This window comes from Micropterus dolomieu, linkage group LG09 (assembly GCF_021292245.1).
Source record: "Micropterus dolomieu isolate WLL.071019.BEF.003 ecotype Adirondacks linkage group LG09, ASM2129224v1, whole genome shotgun sequence".
In the NCBI taxonomy this organism is placed as follows: Eukaryota; Metazoa; Chordata; class Actinopteri; order Centrarchiformes; family Centrarchidae; genus Micropterus; species Micropterus dolomieu.
The window spans coordinates 5,227,405-5,242,380 of record NC_060158.1 but is presented as its reverse complement, the minus strand read 5'-3'; the positions used below and the strand labels follow the sequence as shown (position 1 = coordinate 5,242,380).

The 14,976-nt window shown below is 39.8% G+C and overlaps 1 protein-coding gene across 3 annotated transcripts in view; it reads left to right on the top strand.

The window, feature by feature from the left end:
• Nucleotides 1-11,806, top strand: part of dbpa (D site albumin promoter binding protein a) — a 34,747-nt gene extending 22,941 nt beyond the window's left edge. For all 3 annotated transcript variants that reach the window (XM_046059486.1, XM_046059488.1, XM_046059487.1), the window contains 2 exons: nt 7,504-7,757; nt 9,736-11,806. In XM_046059486.1, coding sequence (XP_045915442.1) covers nt 7,504-7,757; nt 9,736-9,951 — 470 coding nt within the window. In that variant the 3' untranslated portion in view covers nt 9,952-11,806. The remainder of the gene's footprint in view (nt 1-7,503; nt 7,758-9,735) is intronic.
• Nucleotides 11,807-14,976: the final 3,170 nt, after the last annotated feature.

Here is a 14,976-nt window from a genome sequence, read left to right as displayed (position 1 = left end):
CGGGTGAGTCAGTCTGTTTTCCCACAATTCAGCATTAAAGTTAGATGACACCAACAATCATGTAACTGCTCCCATTATGTGGCGAGTGATGACTAAATAGTGTGTCATCTTGTTTGTTTTTCCATTGTTGTACCTGCTGTGAAAATCGAAATTGAATATTTTCTTTTGTGTTACAGTCATTTCTGTTCTTTTGAAATAGTTTCAAATATAAAAGTGACAGTCCAAACATTATTGTTACCTCAACAAACATGTTTTTTGGGTAGGGTAGGCAGTAAAGTTTTACTATTATTTGATAGCTGACGGTATAAAGATGTCTGGATACGTGGAGAGAGTGCACGGGAGATGACATGACAACAACTACCCTCAGCCAGAATTAAAAGCCACAGAAACCCGAAACATATTTAGTCATCTTTCTCATGAAACTTGAACAAAATGTATGTAATTGTCACAGAAAAGCACGAAACAAAAAGAAGTTGACTGGACATCTCCGTTTCAAAGCTAATGGACTCATTAATTGTAGTTTAAATGTAATGAAGTACTTAACTTTAAAAACAGACTTTTAAACGACTAAAAAAAGTATAAAAGCTTCTCAATTGCAGTAATCACAACAGAAGTTAATTGTTACCTCCATCCTTGAATACTTAGCATAATTACCATTGTCCCAGTAATTGCATTGTTTCCCTTTATTTAATAGAACCTACTGAAACAGGAAATGGCTTAAACAGATTTAAAGGGAAACACTCTGTCCTGATTTGGGAGCTGGAGTAACAATGGCGAGCAGCTGCTGCTGCTGCTGCTGCTGCTGCTGCTGCTGCTGCTGCTGCTGATGATGATGATGATGAGTTTGTAATGTTCAGTGTTTTTTTGGAGGGCATTGTGCTATTATTTCTTTTCTTTTACCTATTTCACCTACCTCTACTTCAGTTTTTGGGTTCCTACATTTCCCAAAATGCCTTTCTGTGACCCCAGAGAGCAGCAGCAGTGAGTTTGTTGCATTCAGCTGTTAGTTTTATGTGTAGGTGGATCAAGCGAAAGTATAGTTAGATCAAGCGAGCGATTAGTCAAGAGGAAGAGTTGCTCACCTGACTCTCAAACCTCAACCTGTCTATTTTCTGCCTCTGTGGGTGTCCCTGCCCACTACAGCTGATTTCTCCCTCTATGCTTTGTGTGAGTATCAGAACAAAATGGCGGCTCAAGACAGAAGCTGTTTGATTCTGATGAAACCTCAGATTTATTTTTTTTATTCTGATAATTTTAACATTTTCTTCTGTCAAGCTTTTAAAAAAAGTTTCAGAAATAGAACCGGAAAAGTTCTCCATGTTTTAAAGTTAAAACGTATCATCCAACTTCATCAGTATGCCTTCGCTTGCTCCATCTGAGTATCAAGTCGTAACATCCTGAGGCGAATCTTGTGATGGAGATTTTAGATGATGCAGCACCCGTTTTAAAAATGAAGGATTTCTACCAGGATTTCTTGACTTGACAAGAATATGAATAAGAAATGAAGGCTCTAATTCTAAACCATACAGGCCAAACGAGACCTTCAAAGACCTTGAAAAGTCTTGAGGATGTCAAAGTTAACGTAGGAACTTTAGTGTTGCAGTTCTGGTGGAAGTTTTTGGCTTAAAAATGGTAAAATTTAAATATCATACCAGAAAAGTAACTAGAGTATTAGTTGCTTTAATCCAGAGTTATTAGTATAAACAAGGTTTTCAGTGATATTCACAGACACACTGCAGACTGATGGAAAGAGAAACATGGAGAAGCAGACTGACAGGCAGAGCGACAGGCGGAAAGAGAAAAACACATAATCTCAGCTAAATTAATGACAGCAGAGAGAGAATCAGAGAGTCAGCTTCGTCCAAATGGCTCCTGCTCACAGACAGGAAATGAAGCCAGGCGAAGCCGCGCTTGGCGGCTGTTTACCCGGCAGCAGCAGGAGCCGTGTTCTTGGATCAGTTTCAACTTTTTGCCCAAAATGGTTGCTATTAGGACGCAGCTTTGGGCAGACTTATCCAGGATCAGTCCCATCCAGCTGCCAGAGAGTCAGATCAAGCCAGCAGCAGTTCATCTGATGGAGTCGCTGCTTCATAACAGATGGACCAGGGGATGTATAGACGGAGAAAGACGGGATATATGGTACATTGCATTATGGGAGATTCATGATGATTTCATGAATTTGTGCATAAACTTGTTGTATATGCTGTAAGGATGAATGTAGGACTGGAGCTAAAAACGCATTTGCATCTGCATTTAGCCCTTCCCTGAAAGGAGCACTGGGCAGTCACTGTACAGCGCCCGGGGACCAACTCCAGATTGAATGCAGTGTCTGGTCAATGGCACTGAATGAAGAACTTAACATGTTTTTTGATGGTGGGGGAAACCCATGCAGACACGGGGACAACACGCACACTCCACACAGATAGGCCGATAGCACCTTTTTGGATGATTTGATCCAATAAATGCAACTATTAACTAGCTGCCTGACCATCAGTCCAAATCCAAAGCTTCTCAAAAGAGTAAAGTACTCACAGTGGCAAAGGTGGAAATGAGAAAACATTACATCTATCACCTATGTAGGTAAATTGCAGAGTTCAGTCATTTAGTTCATTTATTTAGAAACATGTGAACACTGGTGGCACCTGATAATGACATTAAGCTACCTGGAAATTGAAGCCTCTTTCAAGAGATTCAGGTTTTGGCTCTTGTGCTAAAATGTCAAACTCTGCAGGGTCACGGTTTGCCAAGACCCTGGCCAATCAACAAGCTACTGTACATGTGAGTACTTGTGACTTTTGTTTACATGGTTTGATTGCAAATGGGCACTGGGAGCCTAAAATAATCAAATAAACTCAAATAAGTCAACTTTTCCACTCTGGCTTGGACCAAAAGAGGATGCATTAATGTCACACTGGAGGTTATGTAAATCCAAGCTGTAAACTGGGGAAAAAACATTCAGATATACCTTGTAGTGGTGGATGCAAGTAGGAAATGTGGATATATTTTATAGCTTCTCTCAAAACTATATTTCATTTGGCATAGCAAGTTGTAAGGCGAATGTAGGCGAATCTTGCTTGTTTTCATGAGCAGATCACTGAGAAGCAATGAGGAAACAAGCTTTTTTCTTACTTCTAATGATTGCATGTAAACACAACCATAAGAAGATTTTATCTCAGTTTGAACTTGAAAACCACAGAGTTTATATACAAAGAATTCCCCACTCATGTACTAGAACTGCACATTCAGTGTGTGGCCAGCTGGGCTTCAGAGGGAACACGGGGCTATCTCGACCGTCTACTTCCTCTCAAATGTCCCACCCCCTGCTTGCCATGGAGCGTCAGTCGGATTTCTCAGAGCCTGTAGAGGATGGGTTGTGATATTGTGGTTGACGTGTATAATAAAACGACTGACAGCTCACAAATCAGTGTCAGTCGTGCTCCTCTGACTGACATTTCCAGGTTCACAAAACGCTCTCTTACGGCAGAGGACATTTTTGTGTTTCTGTGATCTGACACTACGTTTCTTGACACAGTAAAACTAAATTAAGATCCATCAGTAATGCTGAATCTATAAAATCTATCATAAAGAGTCATATTTGGGATATATTTGTTAAAAAGCCAACATAATATCCTCTCATCTCTGCTCTCTTTGCTGATAAAAAAAACAAGTCAAAACATTAATGTCTCTTTCCTGTATAATTTGCTAAAGTATCTGAAATCTTTCCACTACTGTTTCAGTTGATATTGGTCACCAGCACTGCAGTTATTTATAATCTGTGGCTCAGAGCCTAGAGCTCCAAAAAAGCGTCTTACAAAGGCTGCCACAATAGATGTTCTGCCTGGTACTGGAGGATTGCTCAACTAACACTTGTATTCCAGAGAGGAAATGTGGAAAATTCTAGTTTGAAATGGAAAATAATTGTTTGATAACCAGCTGGTTCAGCGATACGGCTGGAAATAGACTCACTATTCTTGGTTTTATGGTGTTATGTTCAGAAAATAAAGCAGTGCAAATGCAAAATAGCTTCAGGGTAAAAGCATTAAGGAGGGGTTTTACGTTTGCACCACCCAAGCTGAACTGATTTAGCTTCAAATCACACTGTTGCTGCAGTTTTAGTAGCATTTGTTTGTCAAAGGTGAAAGCCACTGTGACCTCACAAAATGCGTTTTTGGCCATAACTTAAGAATTGATGTGGTAATTATGACAAACGTCACAGCTTAAACAGTAGTTTAATGGTGTTCATTAATGAAGTGATGACATATTTTACCTAAACAGTTAAAGATCAACTTGACCAATGAAATGATCCCTGCCTTACATTCGCTTTACTTTTAAGATTTTGTCCTCTTTGTGCTTCTTTTTCAGCCATGGAATATGTATGTATGTAAGTAGTCTGGGTTATAGTGTGTAATTGGTTTTGTAAAATAGGTTTTGGGAATTATGAACACTGAAATCAGGGGGTAAATAGGCCTAAACTAAACTAAACTTCTTAAAGCATCCCTTATGGGTGGTTACTCTTTAATAGGGTTCATCCACTCCCGCCCTCAAATGCTTGATCATGTGTACTGCGCTTGCTACCCTGACTTTTGGAATAAAATGGACAAACAGTTAATATCTTTACCAACACCCAAACTTAAAAAAAACAAACTATAATAGCTATACCAGCCTCCCGTTGGTGCGCTAGAAGGGAAAACACCTTCATTAGCATTGACTCTATGGCCATGAGAAGGAGTCTAGCGGATCATTAAAGAGTAACCAGTCTAAGAGGTAAAGTGAACGCGTCTGCAACGAGGCAGAAATCATTTCATCGTGCAAACGAGAAGGGCTGAAGCTGGAGCTCAGGAAATCTGTGCAAGCAAAAATATATCTATAGTGCAAACACACAGTTTGAGCAGAAGCAGAGCTAATCTAAACTCAAGCAGGGCGTATATGAATGCAGTGGTAGGGTTTTGAGGGAAAGCTTTACAAAATTTGAACGTGAAAACAATGAGTCAGGCTCTTAAATTGAAAGGCCACACTCTTGAATAAAGAATTTAATCCCACACACCTACATACCTACCTCTATAGAGAGGCTTTGCATCTAAAAACGCCAGATTAAAACAAGAGCATGACATTTTGTGAAGCTATACTCTAAAATCCTTCATTAATCAGTTCCACCACGTACATTCACTGTAATCATTAATCCTGTATATATCATCAATATAGTGATAACATATTGAAAGTGTATGGCTATTTAGCCAAATAATACACTTTCATTCAATCCAAGTATTCACTGCAGAGTCTTGACAGACAAGGATATAATCTGCAACCTGACTGGTTGGTGGAGCATAACACCACAGGGCAGTAGTTGAACTTTAATTCCTGGCATTGTAATGTTTTATTGAAATCCATTGATTTCTGTCAACATTATTGTGCTTTGACCAAACATGTGAAATGTCATGCCATGAAAGCCTGCTGAAATCTTATTGGAATAGAAAAGCAGCTCTGACATTATCTGTTGTCTCGCAATTGAGCATTATTTAATGTAAACATGCACAAGAGATCCTATTCCTCATCCAAGTTCTTTAATTTCCTTGTTGCGGTTCAGATATGCTCATTCCGATTTGCTATTCAGTGATACGACCGGATTTTCTCACATGAAACACCACAAAGGGTTAAACAAAAACCTGATCTTTCCAGCTTGTTGTAAATCCAACATGACGTGAACCGGCTGCCCTGTTGAGTGTTTCTGGCTCGATCGTGCCACCTGGTGGTGAATCAGTGTCATTGCGACTGCTTTTGGAAACAGCTGAATAAACATGCCGTTTGCTTTGTTTGATTTAGGTGAGAATATGAAGAGTTACACTTGTCATTAAATGTACAAGAAACAACTCCATGCTCCCATCATAAATTTATATTATTTATTTATATTTTTTGAAGACTGCCCCCTCACAGCTGCCATTGGTAGAGAAAAACAAACAGAAAATTACACCATAACAATACTGCCATCATTTTTTTGTTCAGCATGGTAATGTCCAAAGTTCAAATTAAATGTGATCAAATCTTTATTGGACTGCCTTGTCATCATCTGTGACATGTGAGCATCCTCAGTGATGGCAGATGGGCTCTAATCTGCAGATAAAACTATGGTGTATGATCATGGTTGGACAGCTAAAATAGTAATTAATCCAGTCATGCTTTGTTTACTGCATTGAATAGACTGTCAAACAGATTACACTTCACCGGAAAGGTATAGACAATTGACCAGCAATTAACCTAACCCCAACCCTCCCTCTCTCTTGTGATTTCTGTGTGAATAATCGGCTGACCAAGGAGATCGTTTCAAGTTTAAACCAGATTCACTCGTCATAAATGCCAAGACTCCCAGTTCCAGTGTCTGTAGCTGTGTTTGACCTCTAACTTATCTCCTGCCTTTTGGTAATCAGTAGCAGCTTTGCAGTTGTGTCTTTAACACATCTGTCACTGTGGTTACTGTGAGCACAAATATAACTTAAAGCCCCTTTATGTAGGCTTTGAAAATGTTTGAGTTTGGCAGCCACTAGTGGTCATATCTAAAAAGCCACATGCAAACATCACCTTCTGCAGTAAAAGTTCTGCATTGAACATGTAACTTAAATAAAATAATGTAAATATAATCAGGAACATGTATTTAATGCAGTTAAATGTCCCCTGTGACTGTAATTATTGTGCATTCATGTAAAAGCAGGATTTTCAAGTTATCAAATAAATGTAGTGAAGTAAAAAGTACATAATTTCCCTATGATATGTGGTGGAGTAGAAGTAGAAAGAAAAGCATGAGAAGAAAATTCTCAAGTAAAGTAAATTAGTTATTAAGTACTTTAGTAAATGTACTTACTTACATTCCACCACTGGATGAATGTGGTGAAAGCAACACATAGACTGCAGTCATTTTCACTGGGATTGTTTCCTTTTTCTACAAACACAAACAAATCTCATCACCAAATTTTTAAAACATGTTAGTAGGACGTAACACATAAACCTGTAATAGCAAAAGAAAACAGATTAAGATGAATAAGATGTGGCTGCAGATCAAAGTACTGTAATAAGGCTGATTTGTTTCCAAATTCAAGTCACTGTGACGCATGAAAAATGAGAGTCAGGCAGCTGGTTATCAGAACAGCATCAGGTTAAAGCTGATTGTTCTTTCTGCCCCAACTGCTGAACTCTGCACGGTCTGGGATTTAATTTAACAAGTACTCAATATTAATCTTAATATGCTGTCTTCTACTCGATATCAGCTTGTGCTCATACAAAATCTGGTGTTAAAGCATTGGCATTGGTGATTCCCCACATAAGAGACTTTATAATGTTTGTAGTTCTCGTTTGAAGTGAATGTTTGAGCAGAGGAAGTTTCTGCTTGGGTACAACAAAGCAGTGATGGTATTGTAGTAAACCAACAAGCTAAATGTTGTAAACACAAAATTAGATGAGATTAATTAGAGAAACTGTTTGGCATAACAATCTCTCTCTCTCCCTCCCTTCCAGGCGGTCAGGCAGTGCCTCAGGACCCGTCACCCACTTCCACTTGCCCTCCGGGACCCCCTGGACCTCCAGCGGTTGCCAATGGTGGTAGTGACATCATGGTGAACTTTGACCCCGACCCAGCGGACCTGGCACTGTCCAGCGTCCCGGGCCAGGAGGCATTTGACCCGCGGCGGCACCGGTTCTCCGACGAGGAGCTGAAACCCCAGCCGATGATCAAGAAGGCCCGCAAGATGCTGGTCCCCAATGAGCAGAAGGTACTACATCTCCCACAATTCTTTGCTGTCCTCTTGACCAGTGTCTGCTCATTGGCCATTTGGTAATTAAGTAGGTTAGTGTTTCTGTGGTTTTACAGGTTTTATGGTCTGTATAAGTCAGGAAGGTTAAAAATCATAATAAAAATCTATTTTTACAAAATGAAAAAGCTCTTTTTGATGGCCAATGAGGAGATTTATGGCTTTTTAGTTTACACCATTAAATTTGTGAATGTTTCTTTGAACTTGAAAGGATTTTGTTAAGTTTGCATATTTAAACTCAATACTTTATAGCACTTTAACTTGCAGTTTTTAAGGACTTTTTGTCTCAAAACTGCAAAAATATTCTTATTATCAAGTATGTTTTGTCTGTAATTTGAGTCATAAACTCATATGTTCTTAAAATAAGAGAAAAAAATGTGTCAGTAAAGCAAGAATATTTCAGCTGGTTTCTATTAAAAAATATATTTATAAAATCTAATTTCATTTTTCATGATTCTAGTGGAGCAACCTGCCTTTTTCTTTCTTGTTTAAAGATAACATCTTGAAATTAGTGGATTTCTGTTATTCTGAAATAATCTTACAGCACTGTCAGAAAATAAGGTTTTTGGAACTCGGTTCTTAACAGAAATTCATTAAGAGGATGTCTTTTTCTCTAATAAATGCACAAAAACAACATTGTCACAGCTAAAGTAAGATAAATGTCACACCTCACGTGATCATCACTAAAAAATAGGAAATTAAAATCAGCTAAAATTAAAACCAGGCATTTAAAATTTGATTAGTGATAAAATCCAGTGAGTGACACTTGAATGTTTTAAAGGTTTCTAGAGATAAAAAACTGCAGAAAGTCTCCAAGGAGCTCAGTATCCAGTTCAGGCAGAAGCCACAGCAGCATTGTTAAGTTAAAAACCCTGAGCGTCATCATGAAGGCCACTGCTCTTTGACAGCCACTGTATTGATGTGGGAATAAAAATGAAGGTGCATGATGCCCACTAGTATTGATGCCTCCTTATGAGAGTCCTAAATATTTTGCACTCAGCTCATTGCACAATAGGAGAAGCTCTGATCAATGGCTCATGCTTTCATAGTTCACTTCAGAGCAGCTGCAGCTCCTGAGGCATTTGTAATTTATGGAGAGATGAAGGTGCTCACCTTGCTGCTTTCAGTTGCAGCGGGTTTTATAAATCATCTGTGCGCAGCTTTGGAAAAATGATCTCTGACCAAAGTTAAAGATTAAGCTTGGATTGCTCTGCAGCTCCTCATAAAGGAGATTTAATGTCCAGCTATAATCTTAAAGCACTGATGATGCCAGAACCTTTTTAAAAATAGGAAAAATATTATAGTGATTGAGTTGAATTGTAGAATGATGTCCACTTTGCCAGATGTAAACAGATCCTGTAAAATGTTCTCTGAAGAAACTATGAACCATTTGGGCCTGGAGCTATTCCAACCTCATAGAGATCTCTTCTGATAGAGATTCACAGTAGTTACAATAAATTCTGAGGTTGACTCATGTTTATGGTGATAAGAAAGTATCGAAATATCCAATTAAATGTCTCAAATTATCATTATATTATTATCCACTTCTCCTCTGCTTGAGATGTTGTAAATGCACACATAGTATATGTCCAAGGAAGGTTAAAATCAAGGGTCAACTGGACTTGTTGAAGGATACTTGAAGATGTTTCGCCTCTTATACAAAAGGGCTTCTTCAGTTCTAATTGAGCTTGTAAGTGCCACAGTGACATGATGGTAGCTATCAAGTTAACAATTTATACAGTAAAATTGTCATGGTTGTTGTTTCCTGTGGTTGCACTCATTCAGCTGTTGCCACCTTTCTTCCTTCCCTTGTTCCTTTCCTGCCATTATTGCTCTCTCATCGCATAACTGACCCTTCTCATTCCACTGTTTTTTCCTCTCTCTTTCCCCCACCTTCCCTCCTACACACCCCAACATACCACACCGGCGCCGATGACAGGATGAGAAGTACTGGAGCCGGCGCGTCAAGAACAACGAGGCGGCGAAGCGCTCGCGGGACGCCCGCCGGCTGAAAGAGAACCAGATCTCTGTGCGTGCTGCCTTCCTGGAGCGGGAGAACGCCGCCCTGCGCCAGGAGGTGGCCGACATGAGGAAAGAGCTGGGCCGCTGCAGGAACATCATCAACAAGTACGAGAGTCGACATGGAGACTTGTGAGGTGGAGGAGAAAGAGGATGACGATGAAGGAGGAAGGGGCGGGAGGGGAGGAGGAAATGAGAAAAGGGTACAAGGCAACCCAACAACAGCAGCACTTTAGTTGAAGTGGCGAGGGGATAAGCCGACGTAGATCTGCAGTAAGCGCTGTGCGACACCGGGCGCAAACACATAAAGTGTGTTTTAGTGCACGCGTTGTGCTTCAGGATGGCATGACAGGAAAGCACAGCAACGCCATTTTTTCCAGTTTGACTCTCTTTGTACATGCTGCTTCGTTGAATCCACACAACGTAGGCCTACTGTATCACCTTGTGTCACCTCGGCAGCTTACGTCACCCTCGGTGCTGTGCTTACGGCCGGTGTTGTACTGCGTTTCTGCAGGTAGTGCGTTCAGGCCGCTGCTCCGGCCAATTCAAACAGTGTGTTGAATTCACATTATGCCAGTGAAATCTCACTTTCTAAGCTCAAGGCATGGATACAAGCCAGGAGAGGTCAGATGTGTAATTTTTTTCTATAAATAGGACAAAAAACATGTATATTTTTGAACTGGGCAGGAAGGCAAGACTAGTCCAGCAATGAGGAGAGGGAGGAGGAGGAAGAAGAGGTGCAGGGATTTCGTCCACAACGCAAAGAGATTTTGACATAGGATTATTGTATATTTTTCTATTAGCAGAGATAGTCAGGAGGAGGATTTTGGAGATAATCTTTTGTATATTTTATATATGGGGCGGGGAGGGGTTGTTAGCTGGACAGTCAATGGGGCCACAAGCAGCGCTTTTCCTCCCAGCTGTTGATCGCTAAACAACAAATAATCTATTTTCAATTTCACAGAGCTGGTTGGTCGGAGGCAGAGGCGTAACAGAGAATGTATCACGGTTGAATCAGGTATTTCACAAGGTGTGAGGAGAGAAGCGGTATCTTAGTAACGATTGTTTATGGCGCAGGTGGGGGGGGGGCTTAGCAGGAAGACGGTGAAACAAAAATTGTATAGTTTTAAGAAATGTTTGTGTTCGTTTTGTTTTCTTTGTAGGCTTGTTCAAGCACTTGATTTGTTATCTTCTATTTGATTCTGTGTCTGATTTAAAAAATAATCGCAGGGCTTTTATTGTTGATGGCGAAGGAGAAAAAGAGACAGGAAAACAGGAGGTAATTAGCCATCAGAACAGCTGGATGTGAGCAGATGTTTGAAAATAAATGAGTTGGGAGAATTTCGCTGGCAGGTTTGCATTTAGTTTGGTGAACGCGTCTTGCTCGCTCACACTAGAACACATAGGCCTAATTTGTTAACAATAACACAACGTGGTTGCAGTCTTTGTCTCTCTATTTGCTCCTCGATTTGTCCAGGAAGTGCAAAAATGAAATACTAACTGGTTTAGGGTTGATTTGCCCAGATTGAACAGTGACTGAAACCTTCAGCATGCAGGCACACTACACGGACACACACAGTCCTCACCCAGGTTTTAACCCTTATTGTTGTTGTTGATGTTGTTATGGACTTCTATGGTGCTGATCGGATCTGATCCTTCACCTGACACACACACACACACACACACACACACACACACACACACACACACACACAAATCATATGTGCACATATATGCAAACATACACTTCCACCATCTCAAACACCGTACTGAACTGCCTATACCCTTTCTTTGTCTTTTATTCCTTCTTTATAGTTTATTTTTTCTTTCTTTTGTTGCATATTGCATTGATAAATCGTATATAGATTTACACACAAACACTTGTCTATACCTCTCCTTCAAACTTTACCCAATGAGAATCGAGAAATGCACCCTATTGCTACTGTACCATACAACTGTACTATTGAATATTAAACTATTCTCTCACTAGATATATATGTATATGATATATGCTTGAATTATGTGATTATAGTTGTAATATACATAATTGAATATATTACAGAGAAACCCATCTGAATCATTTTGTCAGTTTTTTCTCAGGTGTTTTTGTCTGAGGTATTAAATACACATATTAAAAAAACACACAAAAAAAAGTCTTTGATTTGAGAATTAGTGATTTTTTTTTTTTGGGGGGGGGGGGGGGGGGGGGGTATTTTTCTTGTTGCAAGAGCTGTTGTGTTTTACTGTTATGATTCTGTTACACCATTTTATTCTCACTCGGGGGAAAATGTTCTCTGACCAACTCACTATTCGCTAAGCCCCGCCCCCCCTTAGTTAATGCTGCTATGCCCGTCAAGCTTTGCATTCTAGATACTTCAGTTTACCTCAACAACAGCGGTAAATTACCACTCATAATTATTTGCTCATCAATTGGTCCTTGATTTTTTACAGAAGTAGAAAAGCAGATTATTTATTTGTAGTCCAAAACCTCTATTTTACCTGTTGAAACAACAGCTGGCAGATTTTATTAGCTGTTTCTAGCTAACTAGCAACTCCATTGCTGTATCCAAAAACAATCCTTTGTTCACTCCTCCACTACTCTATACATAATAGACACTCAATGGTTTACTCAATTGTGAGCTGTAAACTGAGTGAATCATCGCCATTTTGCGTCATCACTGACAGCTGTCGCACAAAGTTAATTTCTATAAAATGCGACACATTGAAAGTGTAGCCTGCCACACATTTTTTTCTGTTCCGTTGTGCAAATTTCTGAGGGCTGTAAAGAGCACGTTGTCATTAAATATAGTACACAGTATAGGTAATAGGACTTGCTTTTGAACTCAGTTGTAGAGAGCAGTGGCAGATTTACCACTTTAAATTCATTCAAAATTTAAATTTGTTCAAAATTAAGAGACTGGGTTTCTGGCTACTACTATGAAAACGAGCAAAAGGGTCTTAAATATGCATTTATTTTACATGACATTACATCATGTAAATGTAATGCTGTGTAATGAAGCAGAAGAGACACAGGCAAATTACTGGATGAATCCTGCTAGTGTTTCCAGTTGAGCTCCCCTGAAGACCTCTGTAAAAGGGATCACAAATATGCGCTGATGGCTACATAAAGGATATCATGCTAAAGTTCTGAGGCTCCATGTCCCAGGCAAAAAGTCAGCACGCTCTCCAGTTGATCCCTGTTATAGACATAGAGCAGTATTGTTCTTGTTTGCAACCCATGGGTTCGACTGTGTGATGTAAACTCTCAAATTCAATAAAGACCAGGAGAGAGCTGCTAAAATTAGCATACATTCTGACTAGTTTTACAATGAATTCTATAGAGTGGAGGTCAATTTCAAATGGGGCAAGTGACCTGTAACCCCACACAGTAATGTAATTTGCTGATGACATGTTAACCATTGGCCTTGGCAGTAAGAACACTTGATTTAGTTAGCCATGCATGCTAATGTTTGTAGCTTAGCGTTAGGGCAGACAGACACAGTTTCATCCATTTCTTACATTTTAGCTTTTGTGTTTTCAAGATAGAACCCCTGAAATACTTTACATGCAGAGTATCGCTCTTACTTCAACCTTGTGCACACCTCTTCAGTATGCTGAGAAATCCAAAGCTTGACAGCGGGATGGTCTGCAACTTACAGTTTTTAAGATATGATTGGACAATCACTGTGGGGGAGGGGTTTAGTGAACGGTTAATTTAGTGCTGTCTTGTCTTTATTTACAGATGGCGACTGAAACCTTATTTAAAAAAGAAACTAAAGTTCTTGTTACCTGCTATACAGCCATCGTTGCTAGTATTATAATTACTGTTGTTGATGCTATAAAATTCTTTTCAGTTGTTTCATGCAACAGCTTATTTTCTTCAGGGGAAGCTGTGATTTGATTCTCATGTAAATCCCCTTTTAATTCCCAAGAACAACTTTCACTTGATCCGCTGTTTGCTGTTGTCACCGTCCACAGAGACTTAAGTGAACTCCAGGTGTATTATGGGAGCCGTAGTTCTAACCTTGATAATATATACCCCCCCTTCTGGTCTTTTTCCTTTTTTGGGAATAGGTTTAAACCTATACAGTCTATGGTTTAAACCTGATACACAGACACAAACGTCTGAATTTAAATCCCTGGAAGAAAAGTCTCAGAGCTTCTTATGCTTTTGTCTGTTGATGGAAGAAGAAAGCTACGTGTTTTTTTCTTTTTGATATCTGGGATTTTTGGATTTCTTCACAGACGTTTCAGAAACTTTTTCACAGTGCTATTTTTCTATGTAACTGTGTTGAGCGTGTTACAACTTTTTCCTGTGGGCGTTTGAGGCCCACTCTTCACGTGACGGCAGTGACAGTTTGCTGCTGTACGATGAAACAGCATTGCGGGTATTAATGACAACAATAATAATGATGATAACAATCATGTACACAGCCTTGTTATTTCTCCTTCAATTTTGTGGATTTTCAACTAACTTCTCCATATTGTGACTGTTATGAACTATAAGTCTCATGAGCTCGCCACTATCCCAACTCCTCACAAGTATTGTGTGATGTCCACAGGGATGATGGCATATGTGGTCTGGCTTTTTTCCCCTCCAATCACCAATAAAGGCTTATCCTTACTCACCAATAGAACTTTTTCTGGTGTCCTGCTGTGTGATCTCAAAGTGTGTACAAACCAGGCGGCAAGCACCACACTGTTGAAGGTAATGTCAATATTATATAGCTGCAGTACCAGAAGCTGCAGTTTCAGGACCCCCACAATCCTGGGACCGCAGTTCTAGGACCGTAGATTTTTTTTGACAGCTCCATCTAGTAGATTGGTAGTGGTAATGCACAGCAACACGAAGGAAGTTAAACCTGCCTGCTAGCACGGCCGATGTCGGCAGCTGTAGGGCTAACCGGTTGACTTGCATATGATAAAATCAATAACTTTTAGGCACAGACCTTGTGATGGTTAGGATGAAGGTAATTGGCTTTAGGGGGCTGTCAAGAGTAACATAGCTAGCTAGCTAGCCAGCCAGCTAGCTGGCAATATCAAAGTAAACAAGGATCCTATAAAAGCAGTTCCGGTCCTAGGATTGCGGTCTGCAGCCTCCGGTACTGCAGCTACATACTACTCGGTAATGTGGGAAGTGCCATCACCTGCAGTTATTTTA